At 45.2% G+C, this 22,726-nt stretch overlaps 2 protein-coding genes across 3 annotated transcripts in view; one reads left to right on the forward strand and one right to left on the reverse strand.

Moving 5' to 3' along the window:
- Positions 1-22,726, reverse strand: part of LOC110970730 (CLOCK-interacting pacemaker-like) — a 611,892-nt gene that overhangs the window by 344,501 nt on the left and 244,665 nt on the right. The gene's annotated exons all lie outside the window — the stretch shown is intronic.
- LOC110970454 (smoothelin-like protein 2) overlaps positions 1-22,726 on the forward strand; it is a 41,767-nt gene that overhangs the window by 7,123 nt on the left and 11,918 nt on the right. The window contains exons 3-5 of the mRNA XM_051937668.1: positions 10,568-10,628; positions 16,786-16,911; positions 19,686-19,847. Of these exons, the coding sequence (XP_051793628.1) occupies positions 10,568-10,628; positions 16,786-16,911; positions 19,686-19,847 (349 nt within the window). The remainder of the gene's footprint in view (positions 1-10,567; positions 10,629-16,785; positions 16,912-19,685; positions 19,848-22,726) is intronic.

Consider the following 22,726-nt stretch of genomic DNA (forward strand, 5'->3'; position numbering starts at 1 on the left):
CTGTGATGAGGAATGTAAAAAATTTAATTCTTGACAGAATGTGGTTACTGCAAACTATTTATTTTTAGTGATTTTTTTAAAAAATGAGACATGAAAAAAGTGTTTTTGATTAAATATCACTTTTTAAGCTTAGATTTGGTCATTTTTCTGGTTGAATGGCATGTCACAGATGAAGAGTTGAAGAATCAAAACACAAATTGTCTCTGTTGACTCTGATAAATAGTGTCATTCTAGTAGTGTTCTAAAAGCGACATCCCTTTCAAATCTGACAATGGGTTTTTAGGGTTCAGAGGGTTAAAATGAAGTAGAATAGTGCCTAATTCAAACCCCAAATTACCAAAAGTGTCTTACTGAATTTTTTTGGTTAGCACTTTCACCTTGCAGCGAGAAGATCACCGGTTCAAATCCCGGGGTGGAGCTGGGATCTTTCTGCATGTTCTCCCTATGCACGCGTGGGTTTTCTCCGGGTACTCTGGCTTCCTCCCACAGTCCAAAAACATGCTGAGGTTAACTGGTTACTCTAAATTGCCCGTAGGTGTGAGTGTGATTGTTTGTCGGTATATGTAGCCCTGTGACAGACTGGCGACCTGTCCAGGGTGTCCCCTGCCTTCGCCCCAGTCACCTGGGATAGGCTCCAGCACCCCCCGCGACCCTAGTGAGGATAAAGGGGTGTATAGAGAATGGATGGATGATCAATAAAACATCAATAAACATTTAATACATCACCTTTACACTGGACATTTGCTGTGTTTTCCTTCAAAATTGATGAGCTGAGTTGAATCGCCATAAAAAGCGTCGTGAAGGAGGAAACACCTTCTTGTTAAAAAATGTATTTGTCTATGAATATGTTTCAAATTATTAGGATGCTAGCTGGTCAGAGACAAGCCCACAACTCAAATATGGCTCCCAATAGAGTTGTGTGTATGCCATCACTGGTTGAGGGGTCACCGGTTCACAGTGTGGACTGACAATAACCCTCTGACTTCAATCAATCAATCAGAGTTTATTTGTATAGCACTTTTCATACAAAAGTAGCACAAAGTGCTTAACAATTTAAAAACAAACATCCTGTCGAAAGCCCGCTTGGATGCCTGGGAGCAGAGGTGGATTGCTAAGCTGGCACCTTTTCATTTTGCCATCAAATATATTCCTGGTCCCAAAAACATGGTTGCGGAAGCGCTTAGCAGGGAGCCATTTGTGCGACCCAGCACTTTTCATTGTTGAAGGAGGGTGCCCGATGAGGACCTGCTGGCCGAAGCTGCAGCAGTGTGCCCACATGGTGTTCAGGAGGTGTTTCGCTGGTCTACTCACCCAGTTGACAAGACCCCTGAGTGTAGTCAGCCTGTACAGGCTCAGTGTGCTGCCGTTGTTCGAGGTAGAACTGTGTCGTCATAGGGGGTGGCAGCAGTTTTTCATGCACATAGCCAGCAGGACTCTAGTGTGCATCCACATGCCCTCTTGCTACCCCAGTTTTCTCAGACTGTGTTGATGTCTGAACGGATTGGCTCAGAGATTCTCTCATATGATGTATTATTGGAGAAACAGCGATGTGACAATGTTTTAGAACAAGCAATCTTCTATGTGGAGAGAGGTTGGAGGCCATCAGCGAGGGAACATGTAAAAGAACCGGTTGAAGCAGTCAAGCTACTCAAAGGTTGGGACAAGTTAGTAATGAGCGATGGTGTGCTGTATCGAGTTGCAAAGAACACTGTATCGAAAAAAAAGTCCTACCAGTACATTGTCCCATCTTCGCTGTGCTCCCAGGTTTTGAAAGGTGTCCATGATGAAGCTGGCCACCAGGGGCAGCAGCGGACATTGTATCTTGCAGAGGTTTCATTGGTTGGGCTTGAGCAGAGGTGTGGCAAGTATGTAAGGTGTTGCAGACGGTGTGTTGTGAGCAAGTCACCAGAGCCTAAAGCTACAGCACCTTTAGAGAACATCAGAACATCTGAACCTCTGGAATTGGTCTGCATTGACTTCTGGACGGCAAAGGACTCTAACAATAGGTCTCTGGATGTGCTTGTCATCACAGACCACTTCATCAAGATGGCACATGCCTTCCTGTGTCCTAACCAATCTGTGAAAGCGGTGGCACACCAACTGTGGCACAATTACTTTTGTATCTATGGTTTCCCCAAACGTCTGCACGCGGACCAGGGAACCAACTTTGAGAGCGCCTTAGTTGCAGAGTTATTGAGTGTGGCTGGTGTTCAAAAATCCCACACAACGCTGTATCATCCCATGGGAAATGGATCCTGTGAGAGAATGAACAGGACATTGGGGAACATGATATGTGCACTACCACCTAGACCAAAGCAAAAATGTCCTGAGGCTTTGAAATCACTCACGTTTGCTTACAACTGTACAGTTCATGAAACAACGGGCTATGCACCGTTCCTGCTCATGTTTGGAGGAGTGTCTAGGCTTCTTATTGACATTATTTTCAGCTCTGTCATTAACAACCCAGAGGTCACAGATTATGATCGTTACATCCAGTCACTGCGAAGGGACCTTAAAGAGGCTATGGACATAGCACAAACTGTGGCAACCAAACAGTACTGACCTGTACAACTGAAAGATACGTGGGGCATGAAGTAGGGTTGAAGTAGGTGACCGCGTGTTGCTTGCCAATAAAGGGGAGCATGGCAAGAGAAAGCTGGCAGATCGCTGGGAAAATGCAATCTACACTGTGGTCAGTAAGAGTGATGAAAGTCACACTTTCAAGATCCAGCATGCCACCACTGGTCAAGTGAAGGTTGTGCATTGTAACCTAATAATGCCAGTGAACTTTCTTCCCATGCATGATATGGCTCCACAGGATGAGAACTAAATGTCCACTGTGTCCAGTTCAGTGGATCCTGAGGATGACAGAAAATTAGCCGCTGATGTCTCTGTAGAGTCTGCAGATTATAGGACGAGAGTGTGGGTGTCTGTCCTACCATCTGAGAGTTCAAGGTATCTCGAGGAGCTTTAGGACAATGAGGTGGCTGAGCAGTCTGACCTGGCTTCTGTCCCATCTACTGGTGTTAGTCCAGCTGTGGTATCTGGTGGCCAGTCGTGCCTTGGTCCTTCACAGCCTGATTTTTCCATGGACATGGCTGGGACAGCAAGTGGTGGGAATACTGACTTTGTCCTAGTTTAGCAGTTACTGACAATTCACTTGTCCCTATTCCATGCACAGAGACTCAGACCATGACTGACACAGCTGTATGTGACACAGAAGCAAGTGTTAGGGATGTAGAAGTTAGGAGTCATGCTAGGTCCGCAGCGGGTAGATTGTTGAAAACTGTTACAAGATTAATTGAGATAATGCATTAGAGGACAGGAGTAGTGTCTTAGGCGATGTTATATGTGCGAGTTACACATTGATCTGTTTTATTGCTGATATGTATTTGCAGACGATTTGTTTTTTTGTATGAAATATCTTGAGTCAGAGATGGGACTTATGAAATCTCATGTTTTATTTTCTATCTTGAGGTGAATTACAGTTACAATGTACATGGAATATGTAACAAGCATGTGTTTCCCCATGTGTGCTGAAGAGGTCAAGGCAACTTCTTTTCACACTGACTTTTTTAGAGAGTGGTATTATTACTGGGTGTTTGTAACTGTGATTTTGTGAAACTGTTCTCATTGAACATGGATAGGAGTCAAATGAGATAAGAATGTTTTTGTTTTCTGTGTTTTGATGAATTGTTTATAGTTGAGGTTCTTGTACCTGGTATTGTAGTGTGTTTAGCTGGTCAGACTTTTTTCTTTTATTTTTTATTTTTCATAGGGTGCAAGTGAAATTTAGCAGGGGGGAGTGTAACAGTGTAGATGTGATATATAATTCCACATGCTGGAATTTGCTTCTGTTTGTTGTTTTTGGCTTGGTGGCGCCCTCTCTGGAGCTGTGGTGTGCAGCTGGTGTTAGTGGCACGCCATCAGTTCCAGAGAGGCGTCAGAGAGCACAGCACGGGATCAAAAAATTGTTTCTTTCATGTTATTCTTTTGTTTGTTTTATAAGTATGTGTAAAATGAGATCATTCGGATGTCGAGTGGAGAGTGTTCACATATATTTTATGTTTCTATGTGTTTTCTTACATATTTAAACATGAGACACCCGGTGAGCTAGCTAGGCAGCGACCATTAGCTGAATGAACGTGCTCTTTTTCTTTAGTGTACCGTGCTTGAGACGACTGACCAGTGACCAGTGGTTCCTCTGTTTATCAGGTACATGTTCCATGTTACTCATTTATTGTAATACAGAATCAGAATCACTTTATTCATCCCCGAAGGGAAATTCAGTTGTCAGGGTTCTTATCTGTTTAATCATGTACAAATATACGGTCAGTTCCAGAGAGGCGTCAGTGAGTGTACTGTGATTGAGACTATTGACCTGGGGCCTGTTTCACGAAGCAGGTTCAAGAAACTCTGAGTTTCTTCCACAACTCTGAGATAGAAAACTCTGAGTTTTCGGTTTCACAACGGCTGATTTGAGTTGGGTTAATGAACTCGGAGTAGTTTGACCCGGAGTTACGCACGTGCACCGCAACTCTGAAAAGACAGCATCAATGGAACCCCGATTCGACGAGTCACCATGGAAACGGGGAAGCGAAAGGCTGCGTTTTTGAAATGAAAGTTTTTAACGCGCTCATATGGCGAGTTTGAACACGTTTTTAGAAAGAAGTGCAACACCGCTGCAGCTGCAAAAGAGAGAGAGACGGCGTGGAGAACACTACAGCCCGGGTCAATGCGTAAGTTTAAATGTATTCCTTTGTAATCGTAATAATATTACAGGGAATAACTGTCTGAATGGTAACCTAGTAAGTTATTTCATTTAGGTGAAATCCCACTGGGGAGAAGCGCACGGGGCAGCAGGTTAAGATGAAATATAAAAACATTGTTCAAACAGGTCAGACCTCGGCATTATCTCATGGAGGTACTTACTGTTGATCATGTTTTACATCGTAAAGTAGCCTAAATATTAAGTGGCTGTTTGACTGTGCAGTTGTTTTGTCCACACATAGCCTAAATGTCTGCATCCATATCATGTCCTGTTAAATAATTAAGCCTATTTAAACTAACATAGACTTCTGCTCAGCCAACAGAAAGAAAGCAGATGCCTGTAAAACGGTGGTATAAAAGGTCATGGATGCATATATATATATATATATATATATATACATATATATATACACAGTGCCTTGTGAAAGTATTCGGCCCTCTTGAACTTTTCAACCTTTTGCCACATTTCAGGCTTCAAACATAAAGATATAAAATTCAAATTTTTTGTCAAGAATCAACAACAAGTGGGACACAATCGTGAAGTGGAACAAAATTTATTGGATATTTTAAACTTTTTTAACAAATAAAAACCTGAAAAGTGGGGTGTGCAATATTATTCGGCCCCTTTGCATTAATACTTTGTAGCGCCACCTTTTGCTGCAATTACAGCTGCAAGTCGCTTGGGGTATGTCTCTATCAGTTTTGCACATCAAGAGACTGAAATGCTTGCCCATTCTTCCTTGCAAAACAGCTCGAGCTCAGTGAGGTTGGATGGAGAGCGTTTGTGAACAGCAGTCTTCAGCTCTGCCCACAGATTCTCGATTGGATTCAGGTCTGGACTTTGACTTGGCCATTCTAACACCTGGATACGTTTATTTGTGAACCATTCCATTGTAGATTTGGCTTTATGTTTTGGATCATTGTCCTGTTGGAAGATAAATCTCCATCCCAGTCTCAGATCTTTTGCAGACTCCAACAGGTTTTCTTCCAGAATGCTCCTGTATTTGGCTCCATTCATCTTCCCATCAATTTTAACCATCTTCCCTGTCCCTGCTGAAGAAAAGCAGGCCCAAACCATGAGGCTGCCACCACCATGTTTGACAGTGGGGATGGTGTGTTCAGGGTGATGAGCTGTGTTGCTTTTATGCCAAACATATCGTTTTGCATTGTGGCCAAAAAGTTGGATTTTGGTTTCATCTGACCAGAGCACCTTCTTCCACATGTTTGGTGTGTCTCCCAGGTGGCTTGTGGCAAACTTCAAACGAGACTTTTTATGGATATCTTTGAGAAATGGCTTTCTTTTTGCCACTCTTCCATAAAGGCCAGATTTGTGCAGTGTACGACTGATTGTTGTCCTATGGACAGACTCTCCCACCTCAGCTGTAGATCTCTGCAGTTCATCCAGAGTGATCATGGGCCTCTTGGCTGCATCTCTGATCAGTCTTCTCCTTGTTGGAGGTGAAAGTTTAGAGGGACGGCCGGGTCTTGGTAGATTTGCAGTGGTCTGATACTCCTTCCATTTCAATATGATTGCTCGCACAGTGCTCCTTGAGATGTTTAAAGCTTGGGAAATCTTTTTGCATCCAAATCCGGCTTTAAACTTCTCCACAACAGTATCTCAGACCTGCCTGGTGTGTTCCTTGGTCTTCATGATGCTCTCTGCACTTTAAACAGAACCCTGAGACTATCACAGAGCAGGTGCATCTATATGGAGACTTGATTACACACAGGTGGATTCTATTTATCATCATCAGTCATTTAGGACAACATTGGATCATTCAGAGATCCTCACTGAACTTCTGGAGTGAGTTTGCTGCACTGAAAGTAAAGGTGCCGAATAATTTTGCACGCCCCACTTTTCAGTTTTTTATTTGTTAAAAAAGTATAAAATATCCAATAAATTTCGTTCCACTTCACGATTGTGTCCCAATTATTGTTGATTCTTGACAAAAAATTAAAATTTTATATCTTTATGTTTGAAGCCTGAAATGTGGCGAAAGGTTGAAAAGTTCAAGGGGGCCGAATACTTTCACAAGGCACTGTATGTATATATATATACGTAATATGATTATTTAGTTCTCTTTTGTGTCTTTTTTTTTTTTGGCCCCTTCACACTACAAAAGACCTTGTAACTGTAAGTAGGCAATACTCCAAAGATTTTTACAGAGGTATGTTACTGATAGTTCTCTTCCCATTCAGATTTTGGGTGGAATATAGAGTGTGACATTTAGCCTACACTGAAGTGTTGCACATTCTCATCCTTTTTAACAGAGCATGGATGGACAGCAGCAGGATGGTCCCTCAACTTCCGCTGCACAGAATGACACAGTGAGATGGATGTTCAGGAAACACCAGAGGTTCATTCTGTGGAATTCATGTGCAACTGTATAATTTAATGTCCTCTATGTATTCCCAGTTATCAGTAAAACAGATTTACAAACTGCATTTGCTGAGAAAAATCCAAAAAACAGATTAGGAGGGCAGATCTGGAAATTGAAATACTAGAGCACAAGTTAGAGGTGGGTGATGGTCACAGGTGAATTATGTTAACTCTTGGAACATTAACTGAACTATCTCTTTTATTTGTAGGAAATAAAGAAGACCAAATGAAATGTGTATCATGTCTTTATTTGCTGTGGTGGTGATGATGGTGACTTAAACTCTAAAGTGATTATTGCATACGGTGTCTCTGACTGCTCTGCTGTCCTGGATAGCTGCAGGTGGATGGGGTCATCATCTGGGTCTTCAGTTTGTAGGGCAGGGTGTTGCTCTCCTCTAATAGTGGTAATATTATGAAGAACAACACATGCCACAGTAATATCACAGGCCCTCTCAGGGGTCACCCTGAGGAGATGTAGGCTCTGGAAACGGGCTTTCAGCAGGCCTATGGTCATCTCCACCCGGGCTCTGGTCCTGCAGTGAGTCCGGTTGAAGTTCTGTTGGGGGCCTGGTTCAGGGTCAGGGTATGAGGTCATCAGCCTGGGTTGGCATGGTAACCCCTGTCACCCAGCAGAAGGCCATCAAACACTCCTGTAATGTATGGTGGATACATCAGAGTATATTAAAGGAGAGAGACAAGAGAATTCTATTGTGAAAATCTTTAGGCTGCTGACCACGCTGCAGTCTGTTGCTCAGGTTAGACTCTTCATAAATCCTGGAGTCATGAACAGACCCAGGCCACTTGGCCTCCACATTAGAAATGATGTATGCAGCATCACATATGATCTGACAGTGCAGAGAATGACAGATGTTGAACTATGATGCAGTCTTTAACATTTAGAAACAGTAGTTAGTCTACCTGTAGCCTACCTGCACATTTATGCTGTGAATGGACTTCCTATTCATGATGTGAGGGAGCTGTGATGGGGATATGTGTGCATCTATACAGCCAATCACACTGAGAAATCCTAAAAGAAATTAAAATGACTATTCCCAGTCTGAGGCTGCAGCACAATGTCATTAACAGAATATGATTTAAAATGAATTTAACAGATCTCTACATCATTCACCTGCAATCCCGTGGAACTCCTCCTTGATGCTCTGACAGGTTTATGTCCAGGGAAAACCACAATGATGATAAAAGTCGTTTCAGGGCCAGGAACACTTTTCTGAATGTCCTCCATACAGTTGCCTTACTCTGCATCTCCGACATTATATAAAAACTTCCATTTGCAAAGAACCGCAGCGCAACACACAATATCTGCTGGATGTGAGAGCATGACTGCGGTTGGTAATATAAATGTAAGGATGGATTAGGTTGTTTATGTAGATTATGGACTTAAAACGATTACGAAACGGTACCGCTCAAACAGATAATTGTCCGGAAATGCGAGAACATTTATGCTCGGTCTGATAACAATCTACCGACGAATATTTAATTATCTGTGCAGTAATGCTGCTCCTTTATCCACTGGATCGTTAATAAAAGCTGTTCTACGCCAAAACTCGCTCACTTACTGACTGAATGAATGAGGAAATGAAACAGCGTGTGTGGCTGAAAGAGGGCAGAGACAGAGAGAAACTCGAGGTTTTCTCAGATAAACCTCCTGCTGACCAGGTTCAACTCATAGAGTCTGTTACTGCGGTAACTGACCGAGAGTTTAAGTTACCCCTCTGTCTCAGGGTTAAGTTACCTCACTTCGTGAAACGGAAAACTCTGAGTTTCCCTCATTTCAGGGTTAAGAAACTCAGAGTATTCAGTGAACCTGCTTCGTGAAACAGGCCCCTGCAGACCAGTGGTTCCTCTGTTTTATCAGGCGTGCATGAAAATAAACAGCACAAAAGAAGACATGGCCTTCCGACTTCTTTATTAAACACAAAACACAACGCAGAGTCGAGGGGTTTGAACCAGCCAGTGACAGAGTGTTATTGTGCATGGTTACAAAGGCACAAGAAACAAAAATTTCCAAATCTGAATTTTTCACAACATAAAGCTTTTGAAACAAATGCCTGTAGTAAGGTAACGTTTGTATGTTTGAACAGTGAAAACTACTTCCAGACCCTGTTTACACGAGGACGCTTGCAGGTAAAAATGTCAAAATATTTCAACAAAACACCCTATCGTTTATACGAGGACGGCGTTTTTCGGGCTTAAAAACATAAAAATTTGAAACCGGCCTCCAGAGTGGAAAAGTTGAAAACTCTCCACCGTTATGTTTCCGTCTAAACAGCAAAACGCAAAACTTTGCCAGAAATTTTTTTTTGCCGAGATCTGACCACGTCGCGTACCCGATTATGGCACATGCGCCGGTGCTTTGGTTTGCTGGCCGGTACAAGGAAATAAACAAAGATGTCTGATTATTTCCATCCTTCGTACCTTCAAGCAACTCTGGCAGCTCTATGTTCGACCTCTTCGTCTGTCCAAACAAAGTTCTTCTTACTAGTGCCATCTGACATTTACCGCGGCGGAGATCTGAAAAGGGAGATAGTACGCATGTCCGTACACATGGTGGAGTTTTATTACAGTGCCACCTAGCTGCCTAGCATGCACATACAATCGAATTCCACACACTATAGAGTCACCGTATATACACAGATTTACCTCAAATCGGCTCGTCTAAACGTGAAATAAAAAGTGAAGACAAGACGCCACTTTTGCATTTTCTGTTAAGATGGTCCTCGTATAAACATAGCCCCAGTGACAAAATACTCCCCCCCCACACACACACACACACACACACTGTATTACGTGGGGGTATTACGTGACATCACGCTTCACTTCGGCCGTGTTAGTTAACAGAAAACAAGAGCCGAAGACAGATATCCATGCTATGCTATTGTTGTCGGACTCCGAAGCAAGATCAAATTTCTCGTAAACGGCCGCATTTTTTAAAATTCCATATCTGCTACATGTGTAGAGTTTGTGCCGATATAATGCCACAGTTCGTAGTGGTCATGTGACCACAGGACGACGTCTGGTGAAACGGAGTCACGTGATGACGGTTGCTTCGTTTGATTGGTGAAACGCAATCATGTGGTAGATCCACTGGGGGCATTTCTCCAGCAAAATAAAGCATATCTAATGCAGTAAATAAAAAAGTAAGGAGTCGAGTGTAGCCCAGTGTAACGGAGTAAGAGTAGCGTTTCTTCTTCACAAATCTACTCAAGTTAAAGTAAAAAGTATGGCAGAGAAAAACTACTCACAAATACATTTTTTTTCGAAAAGTTACTCAAGTAAATGTAACTCGTTAGTACTCACCTCTGCTCATAGGTAAATGATTTGTGGATTTAATTCATGAAAAGACACTAACCTAAATAACAGAATTGCATGTTTTGCTCATCATGTCTCACCAAACAGGGCACTGATGCAAAAGGAGAGAAAAATGTCATCACAACTGTCCAAGAGAATCACAGACAAGGTAAGCAGTTGCTCCTCCAGTTCCTCACAAGATTCCTGACAGGCTGACCTAGCGATTGCTTATTATATTCAGAATCAGTCGACTCTGATGCAGCCCAAAATACTGAAGCTGCTCCCCAGTCGTACCAACCGCTGACTGCCGTCATCAAACCCGGCCTGGAGCCTTCAGCCATGGAAACACCCAGCATACAGTCAGTTCCTGTTCTCATGTTTGATAAATTCACACAACAACATGTGCTCCTATACAGACTTATTGACTATATAGAAATTACTTGGTAAGTTTTAAAATGAAATTCTATGCTCTGTTTGTTATATTGGTGTTTTAACAGTTTATAAAGCTACAAAAAGCAACCAAGATTCTACCAAAATGTAAAAATCTCTGCTTTCATCCAGGATGGAATTTGTTAAAACCTTCCAGATCAAAACATATTCCATCTTATATAGGTTCTGCCATAAATCTGCAGTCAAACCTTCTTTTAGGACAATATTCACTATCCAACAGAATTAATCAATTATTTTGTTGTCAATTCAAAAAATAATCACCAACTATTTTAATAATTAATCAATTTGGATTTTCTTTTAAAGAAAGTTAATGTAATTGTGTTACGTTCCTGATACCAAGACTCAGATGCAGACAATGAAAACTCCACGACAGAATTTTGAATACAAATATTTATTACAGATTTAAGGATTTTCAGAGGAACAGAGCTGACCAAACAGAGTCGCTAAACTGAGGAAGAACCCAAAAGGGGTTGAGGTAAACTGCTAAAACAAGAACCGTAAACCAAAGGCAAATAAACACTAAACTGAACTAAAGGAGGACCGCAAATAGGCTGGAATTGAACAAAAAGATTTTCTATTGAATAGGAAAGCCAAGGAATGAAATACAAACCCGGACACAGTCGCCTACTTATTGTGGCAGGAGTGGGAAACTAAACAGGCTTTACAAGCTAAGCAAAACACGACTGAAGGAACTACTAGAGTCTAGGTAACGTGACCAGAACACTAACCCGTATCAAAGACAAAAACACAAATGCTCAGGAAGACTATTCTGATTTAACTACGTAACTCATCACAATATCTAAACGGTAACCTGGAAGTGTATAACGCTACACAAAAGCTATTGAGACTGATCCCGGAACAGAGCGGGGAACCGACTGACAGAGAACCGAGCCGGCTGGAGGAGTAGAGGGCGAGTCCAGGTGGTGGAGACCATAGACATATATACGTAGACGCCTCATTGACTGCGGCTGCCCACTCGAGCGATGTGCCTGCAGCGCCGCCATCTTGGAACGGGACCACTCGCTCCTACAATGCATTACTTCCATAGAGGAATGATGTGCTTATACAATTAAAGTTGTCATAAATCGCTCAATTCTCAAGCAATTTTGACGGGGTTTGCTTGTAACAAACGCCAAGACAGACAGACCTATTATTTCTACTGTGAATAATTATCATTATTATTATTATCACTACTATTAATATTATATCAATTATTATTATTATTACTATTATTACTGCTATTATTACTATTATTTTTATCGTTATTATTACTGTTATTACTATTATATCACGTGTATAAATCACGTTCTTTGGGAAAGCTTAAACATGTGAGAAAAGTAGCCAGAGATAAAGAATTGTCTACAACAAAAATAATTCCATCATAAATCAGGGCTATTATTAGATCTATCAGATGCTGTATTCTAACCCACCAATTCACAGTGGGCTGGGACCTGGAAATCTAGAAAATTTGACCCCCTCCAAATTGCTTTTATTTTTGTTTTTCTTATAGTAGAATAAAAATCCAGTTCAACAAAAAAAATAAATCAAGTCAAACGGTCTATTCTTTAAAAAGTTAGGCCAGTAAAAAAATTGATATTTGAGCTTTTCATTCTATTTATTTTTGAGAAATTAATAATTTTTAACCTGAGATTTTAACAATATTCAGGTTTACCTGCTCCAAGTTTTCTTAATTGCTTAAATTTAGAAGATTTCTGCAAAATTTGAAAAAATATAGTAAATTTTCACTTTTTTTTCTGAGACTATTTTCATGTACCACCCAGAATATTTTCACTTGCCATAAGCCAGATATGGGAAAGTATATATTTTCTGAAATAATAGGATGTCAGGTGTTGAAAAATACAAGTGTCAGAAAATCTGGCAACTCTCACAGATCAAATTTTACTGAAGAAGGTCTAAGTTCCCCTGTGTGGACCTTGGGCGATTGATGTTAACACGTATGTATCGAAATTGTAATACACATACTTTGCAGTATAAAAAGACTTCTAGATGTCTCTAAGTGTAACAACTGCCTTCAAATTTTGAAAATGGTCATTTAAGGCATCAATTTAGGGCAGATTTCATTAAAAATCTCCCTGCAACCTTAACTTTTTAATATAATTTAAAGATATCTTTTTAGATGTGTTCCCAAGTATATTGCGGTTGAAATGAGCCCTCAATCACTACCAGGGGATGATTTTTAGCCAAGATATTACATTTTTTCCAAAAAATAAGCCGAGCAGCCCACTGTGCAATTACTGCAGTAAGTCTTGTTTTTTTTCTTTGTAACAGGCTGTTCCTGGGAACGCTAGAATCATAACATCGAATTTTAAACAAAAACATTGTCTCAGATTAGTTATTTCACCGGTAAGCAGCTGTGTAATACACAGAATGATGTAGTGAGTTGGTTAGATCATGGGTAGAAGCCAGACACGGAGCTGATGGGGTTCTATCCGTTTTGGCGGCGTTTATTTCACTCTAGCTATGACAACCTGCTAACAATATATTATTCCTTACATACATCTTACATGTGAAAAGTAATCCCACGAGCTCTTGTCTCCTTACAGCGCTCATTAGAGCATCCATAGGTTGAACAGAAGTCCGGCATCTTTAAATAACTATGCTGGAGTCAGAGGGAGATAGTGTGTAGCTTAAGTGTTGAGTGGCAAAAACAGCATTGTAAAAAAAAAACCCGAACACCTTGTATAGTAGCTACACGTGACGTTTCTAAGAATCAAACAGTTTGGCAATCGGTTCAAAATTCAGCGCATAATTCCACTTTGAGATTCAGCAGTATCTCTTGCCTCCGTAGATGTCTATGCACCGCTGCCTCCGCTGGTCCCATTCCAAGATGGCGGCGCTGTAAGCACGTCTCTCGACAGCCTATGAGGCGTCTACGTATATATGTCTATGGTGGAGACCAGAGCTCTAGAGATAGTAAGAGTTGCGACACTCATGCTCTCGCAGCGGGGCGGTCACGTGGTTCATGTAAGCCTGAATAGTTCCAAACAGGCAGCGCTGTCATTTCCTTCTATGGGACTGAGAGCGGCGATTTCACGGTAAAAAAAGGAATAAAATCACACCTCCAAATACTTGTTTGATTATTAATTCATTGGAGTATGTATGTAAATGTCAGTTTTACATTTTGAGCCGTAAGGTGACATATTAAAGACACTTTTGGGGTTTTGGAGGGAATGCTTCACATTCGTGTTAGCATGGAAAAATCGACTTTTACACAGAAATGTAAGATGATTGAAGATGTTAAGTTTTGCCCAGCTGGATTATTGTATTTCCAGACAATGTCTATATTTCTCTGATTCACTTCCCCGTAGTCTGGGAGTTACTGAAAAGCAGAGTAACAACAGTCCATTCAGCAGATAGTGTCCAACCACTTCTGATGAGGCAGGAGTTGACTCACTATAACCATTTTAAGACATACACAAAATATATATTCAAGAATAACAACTCATTATGCTTTGATGAATGAAATAGTATGTTTTATTGACAATGGGAGAAACAATGAGGGTCTTCGTGTCTTCAGTGAGGGTTCTCGGGATACTGGAGGATAGATAGATACGATAGATATTAATAAATATATTTGTTAAATACTTACAAGTATAAGTTTATGCATTATAAAGGGTCTCATATAAAGGACGTAGTCTTGACAATTAAAAAGAGGTAGCGATGTAGCTATGTAGCTTTCAAAGAAGAGCTAACAAGCACATGGCAATGCCTGAAAGTCGGTCATCTGCCAATATTCACAAATATAGATAAATGTATGCACCACAAAGGGCTTCTGATATAATATAAAGACGTTAAAATTAAAAAGAGGTAGCGACTCATCAACAATTAATCCGTCAATATATCCCTGGAGATAACTTCACAGCTAACAGCAGAGTCGAGCTAAAAAAAGTAGCAGAAATTCGGTCGTCTACCAAGATAAAATATATATATAATTACGCTGCGCAAATACAAATAAAGCTCAGCATATGCATCATAAAGAGCCTCTGATAAAATATAGGCAGTTGACAATTCAAAAGAGGTAGGCATTTCATCAACTTACCTCCACATATACTCAACGACCTGTAGTGCAAATGAACGGTGGCTATCACTGTCGAAGCGGTGCTTGGAACTAAACAAGCCTCCACAACCCGGAAGTAGACTGGAAGAAAGTGTACAACGGCACCCTATGGGAGTGTCGCAACTCTTACTATCTCTAGGGCTCTGGTGGAGACGATGTGTGGCAGGTGCTGCAGGGAAGACGCTGTGCTGTGAAGACGTGAACAGAGGCAGAGGGAGGGTTGGAGGGTTTGCCGTTTTCAGGTAATATCCTGAACGGAAGCCAGAGAGGGGTTTGAGCCCAATATCAGGCAGGCGGAATCCCACTAAGGAAACAGGCGCGAGTCAGTGACAAGAACGGAAATAAATAATTGAGTTGAGAGCTAGGAATGCAACACTGACTGAGTCGTTTAACGAGCCGGTGAAGAATGGTGACAGAGCCCCGTTAATATGGAAGAAGTGAGGGAGATGATTGCGATAGCTCTCACCTGCCTGATTACCGATTGACAGCACCTGTTAGCAGCGCCACACACCAACTCACGCCACCTGGAGAGAGAGAGAGAGAGAGAGAGAGAGAGAGAGAGAGAGAGAGAGAGAGAGAGAGAGAGAGAGAGAGAGCCACTATGTGGCGTTAGATACGGAGGCCGTTACAAATTGTCTGATTACAGCTTCTTAAATTTTATATGTTTTGTCTTCTCTGACATTATAATGTACATCTTTGGTTTGTTGAGATCAGAGAATCCTTTATTAATTCCACAGGGAGTACAGGAAACTGCAAAAATGTAAGGGAAATCTGCAATAAAACTATAAAGAAAAGAAAGACTGTTTACACAAGTAATGTTAATGTACAGCAAAAATTGATATTGCAGAGATCCTTCTATGACAATGAATGTCATTTGACATTTTGTACCATTTTCTGGAAACTTACAGATCAAACAACCAATCAACTGATCATTAAAATAATCAGTACAATAATCAGCAATGAAGATAATCATTTTTGGCAGCCTTACTTTTCCCCAGGCGTGAACTTACCGTGACATCACCCGTTGGTTTCAACGCCGAGACAATGAAGCCCAGATTTTGCTACTTCCTGGTCGCCGTTTTGGATTTTTTGGAGCCAGTGACGTAAAAAGTGTCATCAAATAGGCTGGACCGGAGAGCAACTAGGGGCAGGATTGGCTGAAGACTCTCTTATCCCGCCCACATTTTACCGCAGAGGCTTCTGTTGCTGTCTGTCAAATGTTGCCACGCCCCCTGGCTCTGCCAACTTTAACAATTTATTTAAAATTCAGTATTGATTTATTTTAAGATCGGCCACCTGATCTCTCATTTTGAGCATGAAAACTAACGGGAAAAAAAATCCTGAGCTGTAGAAAATCAGTCTATCAAATTTTATTTTTTCCATAAATGAATTGGGGTCTATGGAGCAAAAGCTTTTTGGAGCCAACCCTAGCAGATGGCGTGATATTGCAAGTTTTTGACACTTCCGGATGGGCTTCAAATTAGGAGCCAGATGCTACGTCCATCTTTATATACAGTCTATGATTTTCCCACACTCAACTGTGTCAGATGTAGGCATCATTTAAGCCTAACAAAACAAAGTTCTCAAGTTTCGCTCCTCTTAATGAGACTTGCTAACATTTTTTCCAATGCTATTGTTTGAAATCACAATTACTGTTAAACTTCTGTTATTTCTTTCATTATTAAAGAGAGTGGTGCCTCGTGGGAGTGGCAAATAAACACAAGTATTTACGATTACGATGCCATCATTGCAGCTGGTTGTTTTAAATGTGCACAGAAAGTCACTGTTTTTCTTTCAGAACCTGAAGAACCGGGTCTGAACAAACCCCATCTTCCTCTCACTGCAATAATGAAGCCCAACACTGAAGCTCCAGCTGTTCCTGAAGAATCTCCATTAAAGTCAGTGGAGTCTCCTGCTAAATATGGTGAGATTCAGCGTATTTTTCTGTCCTTTAAACACCATTTATGTCATGGCCCCTTAAAGCCTGGCTCTTCCAACCACTCAGGGCTGGGTCATTACCTGCGGTTCACCTGTCTGAGTTGGATCTGTCGGTGTTGCCTCTGTCACGTTCGCTCTTGCCTTCCGTCTCTGCCACTGCTGACGCTCCGCCAGCCTCTCTGCTCCGGTCTCCCATCTGGCTCTGGATTTCCCCGTCTGCTCCGTCCTGCCTGCCCCCAGGTCCGGATCCTCCTGCCTGCTCTGTCCCGCCACAACCCCACCACCGATCCCCGTCAGCTCTGTCCCTGCCTCGGCTCAACCGGACTCCAGATGAATACACGCAGGTCGGCAAGTGTCGGAGATTAACGGCTGGGACGCATATTTTGACAGACAAAAAAATAAGAAGTTTTATTTTGATGTTACAAGATCACCACAATCTTCAAATTTAAAATTAAATTTTAAAAACTATCAAACTAAAATAAAATAAATTTTTAATTAAATCCTCTTCGGCCATTGAGGCTTTCCAGGCCGCCTCTCCAGGCCTTGAGAACCTCAGGGCTGTCTGGTCAGCCTGTGTCGGGTCCATGGATCTCTCTCTGGATCCTGGAGCCCGGGAAGCCGCCATGACAATCCTTGAGGGGCTCAAGGCCGCCTGTTCAACCTCTGAGAGGCTCGGTGCTACCCCACTTCGCAGTTTCCCTGGCTACCAACCAGAACCTGTCCTCCAGCTTTCAGTAGAGCCAACCACAAGGAAACCTGGTCACCGAAGGCGTGGCCCCAGAAAGCGCCATTGCGTCGTCTCAGTTCCCGAGTGGGTCGACGCCATTTCAGTTCCCGAGCGGGTCCACGCCGCCTCACTCCCGGCTGAGGAGAGGCCCCGTGCCACCTCACTCTCTCCAGTCCTTGTGGGGGCCGCCGCCCCGTCTCCAGTCCTTGTGGGGGCCGTCGCCCCATCTCCAGTCTCCTTGAAGAGGCTTCCAGCCTTCCCTGCAGCGTTGAAGAGGCTTCCAGCCTTCCCTGCAGCGTTGAAGAGGCTTCCAGCCTTCCCTGCATCTTTGAAGAGGCTTCCAGCCTTCCCTGCAGCTTTGAAGAGGCTTCCAGCCTTCCCTTAGTCCTCGAAGAGGCTTCCAGCCTTCCCTCGAGTCCTTGAAGAGGCTTTCAGCCTTCCCTCGAGCCCTGAAGAGGCTTCCAGCTTTCCCTCGAGCCCTGAAGAGGCTTCCAGCCTTCCCTCGAGCCCTGAAGAGGCTTCCAGCCTTCCCTCCACTCTGTGAGGGAAAAAAATGCCACCCCAACACCAGGTGGCTCCCCTGCAGTAGCCACCTCAACACCATGTGGTCTCCCTACAGCAGAAATCTCCCTAGCCCCATTCCCGGTTCTGCCCCCAGAGGTCTTCCCAGCTGCGTTTCCAGTCCCATGTCCAGTCCTGTCCCCAGTCCTGCTCCCCAAGGGGTCCCCAGCCCCGGTTCCAGTCCTGTCCCCAGTTTTGCCCCCCGAGGGGTCCCCAGTCCCGGTTCCAGTTTTGCCCCCGGAGGGGTCCCCAACCAGGGTTCCAGTTTTGCCCCCGGAGGGGTCCCCAGCCCGGGTTCCAGTTTTGCCCCCGAGGGGTCCCCAGCCCCGGTTCCAGTTCTGCCCCCCGAGGGGTCCCCAGTCCCGTGTCCAGTCCGGCCTCCTGTGCGGCCTCCAGTGGGGGCCCGCCGCCGCCGGTTCCCAGTCTGGCCTCCAGAGGGTCACCGTCGGGCCAGCCGCCGGTTCCCAGTCCGGCCTCCAGAGGGTCCCCGCCGATCCAGCTGCCGGTTCCCTGCCCAGCCCCTGGGCCGTCCTCCAGAGCGGTCCCTGCAGCCTGTCCAGCCCCCCGGCCGTCCCCCGGAGCGGTCCTTCTTGCCTGTCCGGCCTCCGATCCAGCTCCAGCCCGCCCAACTCTCGGGCCAGCCCCCGGAGCAGTCCTTCCAGCCTGATCCCTGCCGGTCCCAGAGATGCCCCGTCGGCACCCTGACCAGCCCAGTGTGCGCCAGGAGGCGCACATTGAGTGGGGGGGTACTGTTACGGTCCCTCCCTCTCCTGTGCTGCGCTCCTGGCCAGCGGTCAGCTCCGGCTGATTAGGAGCGGCTGCAGAGGAGCACAGCCACTCCTAATCTGTAATCAGCAACACATAAAACCTGGCTCTTCCAACCACTCAGTGCTGGGTCATTACCTACGGTTCACCTGTCTGAGTTGGATCTGTCTGTGTTCCCTCTGTCATGTTTGCTCCTGCCTTCTGTCTCTGCCACTGCTGATGCTCCGCCAGCCTCTCTGCTCCGGTCTCCCCTCCGGCTCTGGATTTCCCCGTCTGCTCTGTCCTGCCCGCCCCCAGCTCTGGATCCCCCTGCCTCCTCTGTCCTGCCACGACCCCGCCACCGATCCCCGTCAGCTCTGTCCCTGTCTCGGCTCTATAGCCACTGGCCGGCTGCATGCAGGCAGCCACCGGCTCAGTTCCCAGAACTCTCCCTCTGTCCTTGCCTTGGCTCCCGGTCCCTGGACTGTCTTTATTTACTGTCTTATTAAACCCTTGTTGATGATCCGCCTGCCTCCGAGTGCCTGTTTTTGGGTTCACAACACCTCCGCTTCTAAAAATTTAACAACCTTAAAATTCAGCTTCAGTCCTGTCATGTGTCCTTCTAACTTAAAATTCTGCATAAAGCTTTACAAACAGACACTATAAGGTGTTTTTAATCCTTCGTTCCATTTTGACTTCATCTTTTATCCAGATTTTCTGTCTTTCAGATGCTGATGAACCTCAGCCTCACCTGCCCGTCACTGCCATGACAATTAAACTCAGTTCGGATGCTGTTCTTGCTGCCAAAGTTGCTTCGTCTCCAGCGTTAACCCCTAAAGCAGACAGTCTCTGTTCAGCAGGAGAAGCAGGAAAATATCCTTTTGCAAGAGGTCAGTTCAGTCTCATGTTGTTGCAAATGCTGGTGACTGGAATCTCTTTGAAAATGTGTGTGTTCATTCATATAAAATTAGATCTTGTGTTTCTATCTGCAATTTTAAGTAGACAGGTTCAACAAGTAAACTGTCTGTTGTGAGTGATGCTGATTCCCTGCTTAATTTTCTTGCTGAAGATGTTATGAAATGGGCGGTTAAGAACCCAAGCAGCAGGCAGACAGGTGGATGATTAATGGAGAGGTTTTAATACAAAATGAATAGGGAATATCCAACAGGAGGCACGGGAAATAAACAGAGCGATAACTAATACGGTAAGCAAAACTAACAAAAGACAACGGCCTAGTACCGCGATGGAGCTAAACTAAAACTAAACAGGGAGAGGTGGCTTACAGATAGTCCAGGAAACAAGGTGGAACAGAGTTGAGGCAGACGAACAGACGAGGGATTCAGGGTGAGGAGGGAGATGGAGCAGGCGAAGGACATCCAGGGTTTGATAGTCCAGACAGTATAATCCATGCGAGGAATCTCAGTCAATGGCCCAGTGTTGCTCTGTGGAAAGAGCCAGGCTTTTATGCAGTGCTGATTGTTGATCAGGGCCAGCTGCGCTCCTTGGCAGCTGTCACTAATTAGGCTGAGAGCCAAGCAGGAGAGGGAGGAACCCTGACAGTACCCCTCCCCTCAATGTGCGCCTCCTGGCGCACACCGGGCTGGTCGGGGAACCGGCAGGGCAACTCGGGGACCGGCAAGGGTCCAGTTGGAGGGACTGATCCGGAGGGTGGCCCAAGGGATGGGTGGGTAGGGCTCGGGCGGGTGGGAGGGACAACTACGGAGGATGGCCCGGGGGCTGGACAGGCTGGAGCCGGACAGACTGGAGGGACTGCTCCGGGGGAAGGCCCGAGGGATGGGCGGGCGGGAGCCGGGCGGGTGGGAGGGACAACTCTGGAGGACAGCCCGGGAGATGGACAGGCCTTGGCCGGACAGGCTGGAACTGGACAGGCTGAAGAAAGTGCTCCGGAGGACGGCCCGGGCGCTGGACAGGGAAACGATGGCCGGGCCGACGGGGACCTTCTGGAGGCCGGGCTGGGAACCGGCAGTGGGACCGACGGGAAACCTCCAGAGGCCGGGCTGGAAACCGGCAGCTGGACTGAAAGGAACCCTCCAGAGGCCGGGCTGGAAACCAGCAGCTGGACCGACGGGGACCCTCCGGAGGCCGGGCTGGAAACTGGCAGCTGGACCGACGAGCACCCTCCGGGGGCCATGCTGGGAACCGGCAGCTGGACCGACGAGGCCCCTCTGGGGGCCGGGCTGGGAACCGGCAGCTGGACCGACGAGGCCCCTCCGGGGGCCGGGCTGGGAACCGGCAGCTGGACCGATGAGGACCCTCCGGGGGTGGAGCAGGGCCCGAGGGCCCCTCTGGGGGCGGAGCAGGAACCGGGGGCCCCTCCGGAGGCAAAATTGGACTGGACCAGACTGGAGCTGGACTGGAAAATAACTGGACTGGACTAGGACTGACTTGGACTGGACTGGGTTCGAGTTGGACTGGAAAATAACTGGACTGGACTAGACTATAGCTGGACTGACCTGGACTATAGCTGGACTGGACTGATATTGGACTGGATATGGAATTGGGGATGGGACTAGGTCCGGGAATCCTTTGGGGAATAAGCCTAAAGCTAAGAAATCATTGGGGAAAGAGACTTGGGATTTCCCGAGAAGCAGGTCTGGGGACAGGGCTGGACCTGGGATTAAGGGAACCACTCTTGCAGGAGGACCCATTGGGGAGATCACTGCAGGGGCACCACATGGTGTTGGAATGGCGTTCATCCTTTTCAGGGCTAGAAGGAAGGCGCTACACCTCCTCAAGGCTGCCGAAGAAGAACTATGCCCCCTCAAGGCTGCCGGGGTTCAGGGGAGACATACTCCCACCTCAAGGCCATCGAGGAGGCTCTATGTCTTCTCCCGGCGGTTGAGGAAGCGCCATGTCCCTTCAAGGGCTCAGGGAAGGCCTTAAGCCTCCTCAAGGCTGCCATGGAGGTGTTTCGCCCTCTCAAGGCTGCCAAGGAGATGTTCCACCTTTTCAAGGACTCAGGGAAGGCTTTATGCCTCAACAGGGATTTGGGGGAGGCGTTTCGCCTCATCAAGGACTCGGGGGAGGCGTTTTGCCTCATCAAGGACTCGGGGGAGGCGTCTTGCCACATCAAGGACTCAGGGGAGGCGTTGCGCCTCAAAGCTGCAGAGGAGGTGGGAGGTCTCATCAAGGCTGCAGAAGAGGCATCTTGCCTCTTTAAAGTTGCAGGAAAAGCTTCTAGCTCTTTGAAATTGCAGGAGTGGTGGGAAACCTCTTCAAGGCTGCAGAGGAAGTGGGACGCCTCCTGAAGGCTACAGAGAAGACTGCAGAGGGGGCGGGAGGCCTCTTTAAGGCTGCAGAAGAGGCCTCCTGAAGGCTGCAGAGAAGGATGCAAACAGGGCGGAACACCTCTTTAAGGCTGCAGAAGAGGCAGGACGCCTCTTTAAGACTGTAGTGGAAACTCTTTGCTCCTTCAAGGCCGCGGGGAGAGCCTTTTGCTCCTTCAAGGCCGCAGGGAGAGCCTTTTGCACACTTGTTATTATCTGCTGTTTCCACAGGAGGTTTTTGGACACTTTAGTTACACCTGAAGATGGATTAATTTCATGAGAGAACAAAATGTCAAAAGCAAAGTCATTTATTTTAAAGAAAGCTAGCAAAAGGACAAGCTAATTACTCTATGAAAACATATTTTTTTAAACGTTTGAACACTAGATATTCAGTTAAACATGAGCCACAAGCAGAAGTTCCTCAATGTTTCGTCTTGAAAATCTTGAAAAGAAGACGGATAGGGTTTATTTATAGAGGTTGC

Source organism: Acanthochromis polyacanthus, chromosome 17, assembly GCF_021347895.1.
Source record: "Acanthochromis polyacanthus isolate Apoly-LR-REF ecotype Palm Island chromosome 17, KAUST_Apoly_ChrSc, whole genome shotgun sequence".
NCBI classification, from domain to species: Eukaryota; Metazoa; Chordata; class Actinopteri; family Pomacentridae; genus Acanthochromis; species Acanthochromis polyacanthus.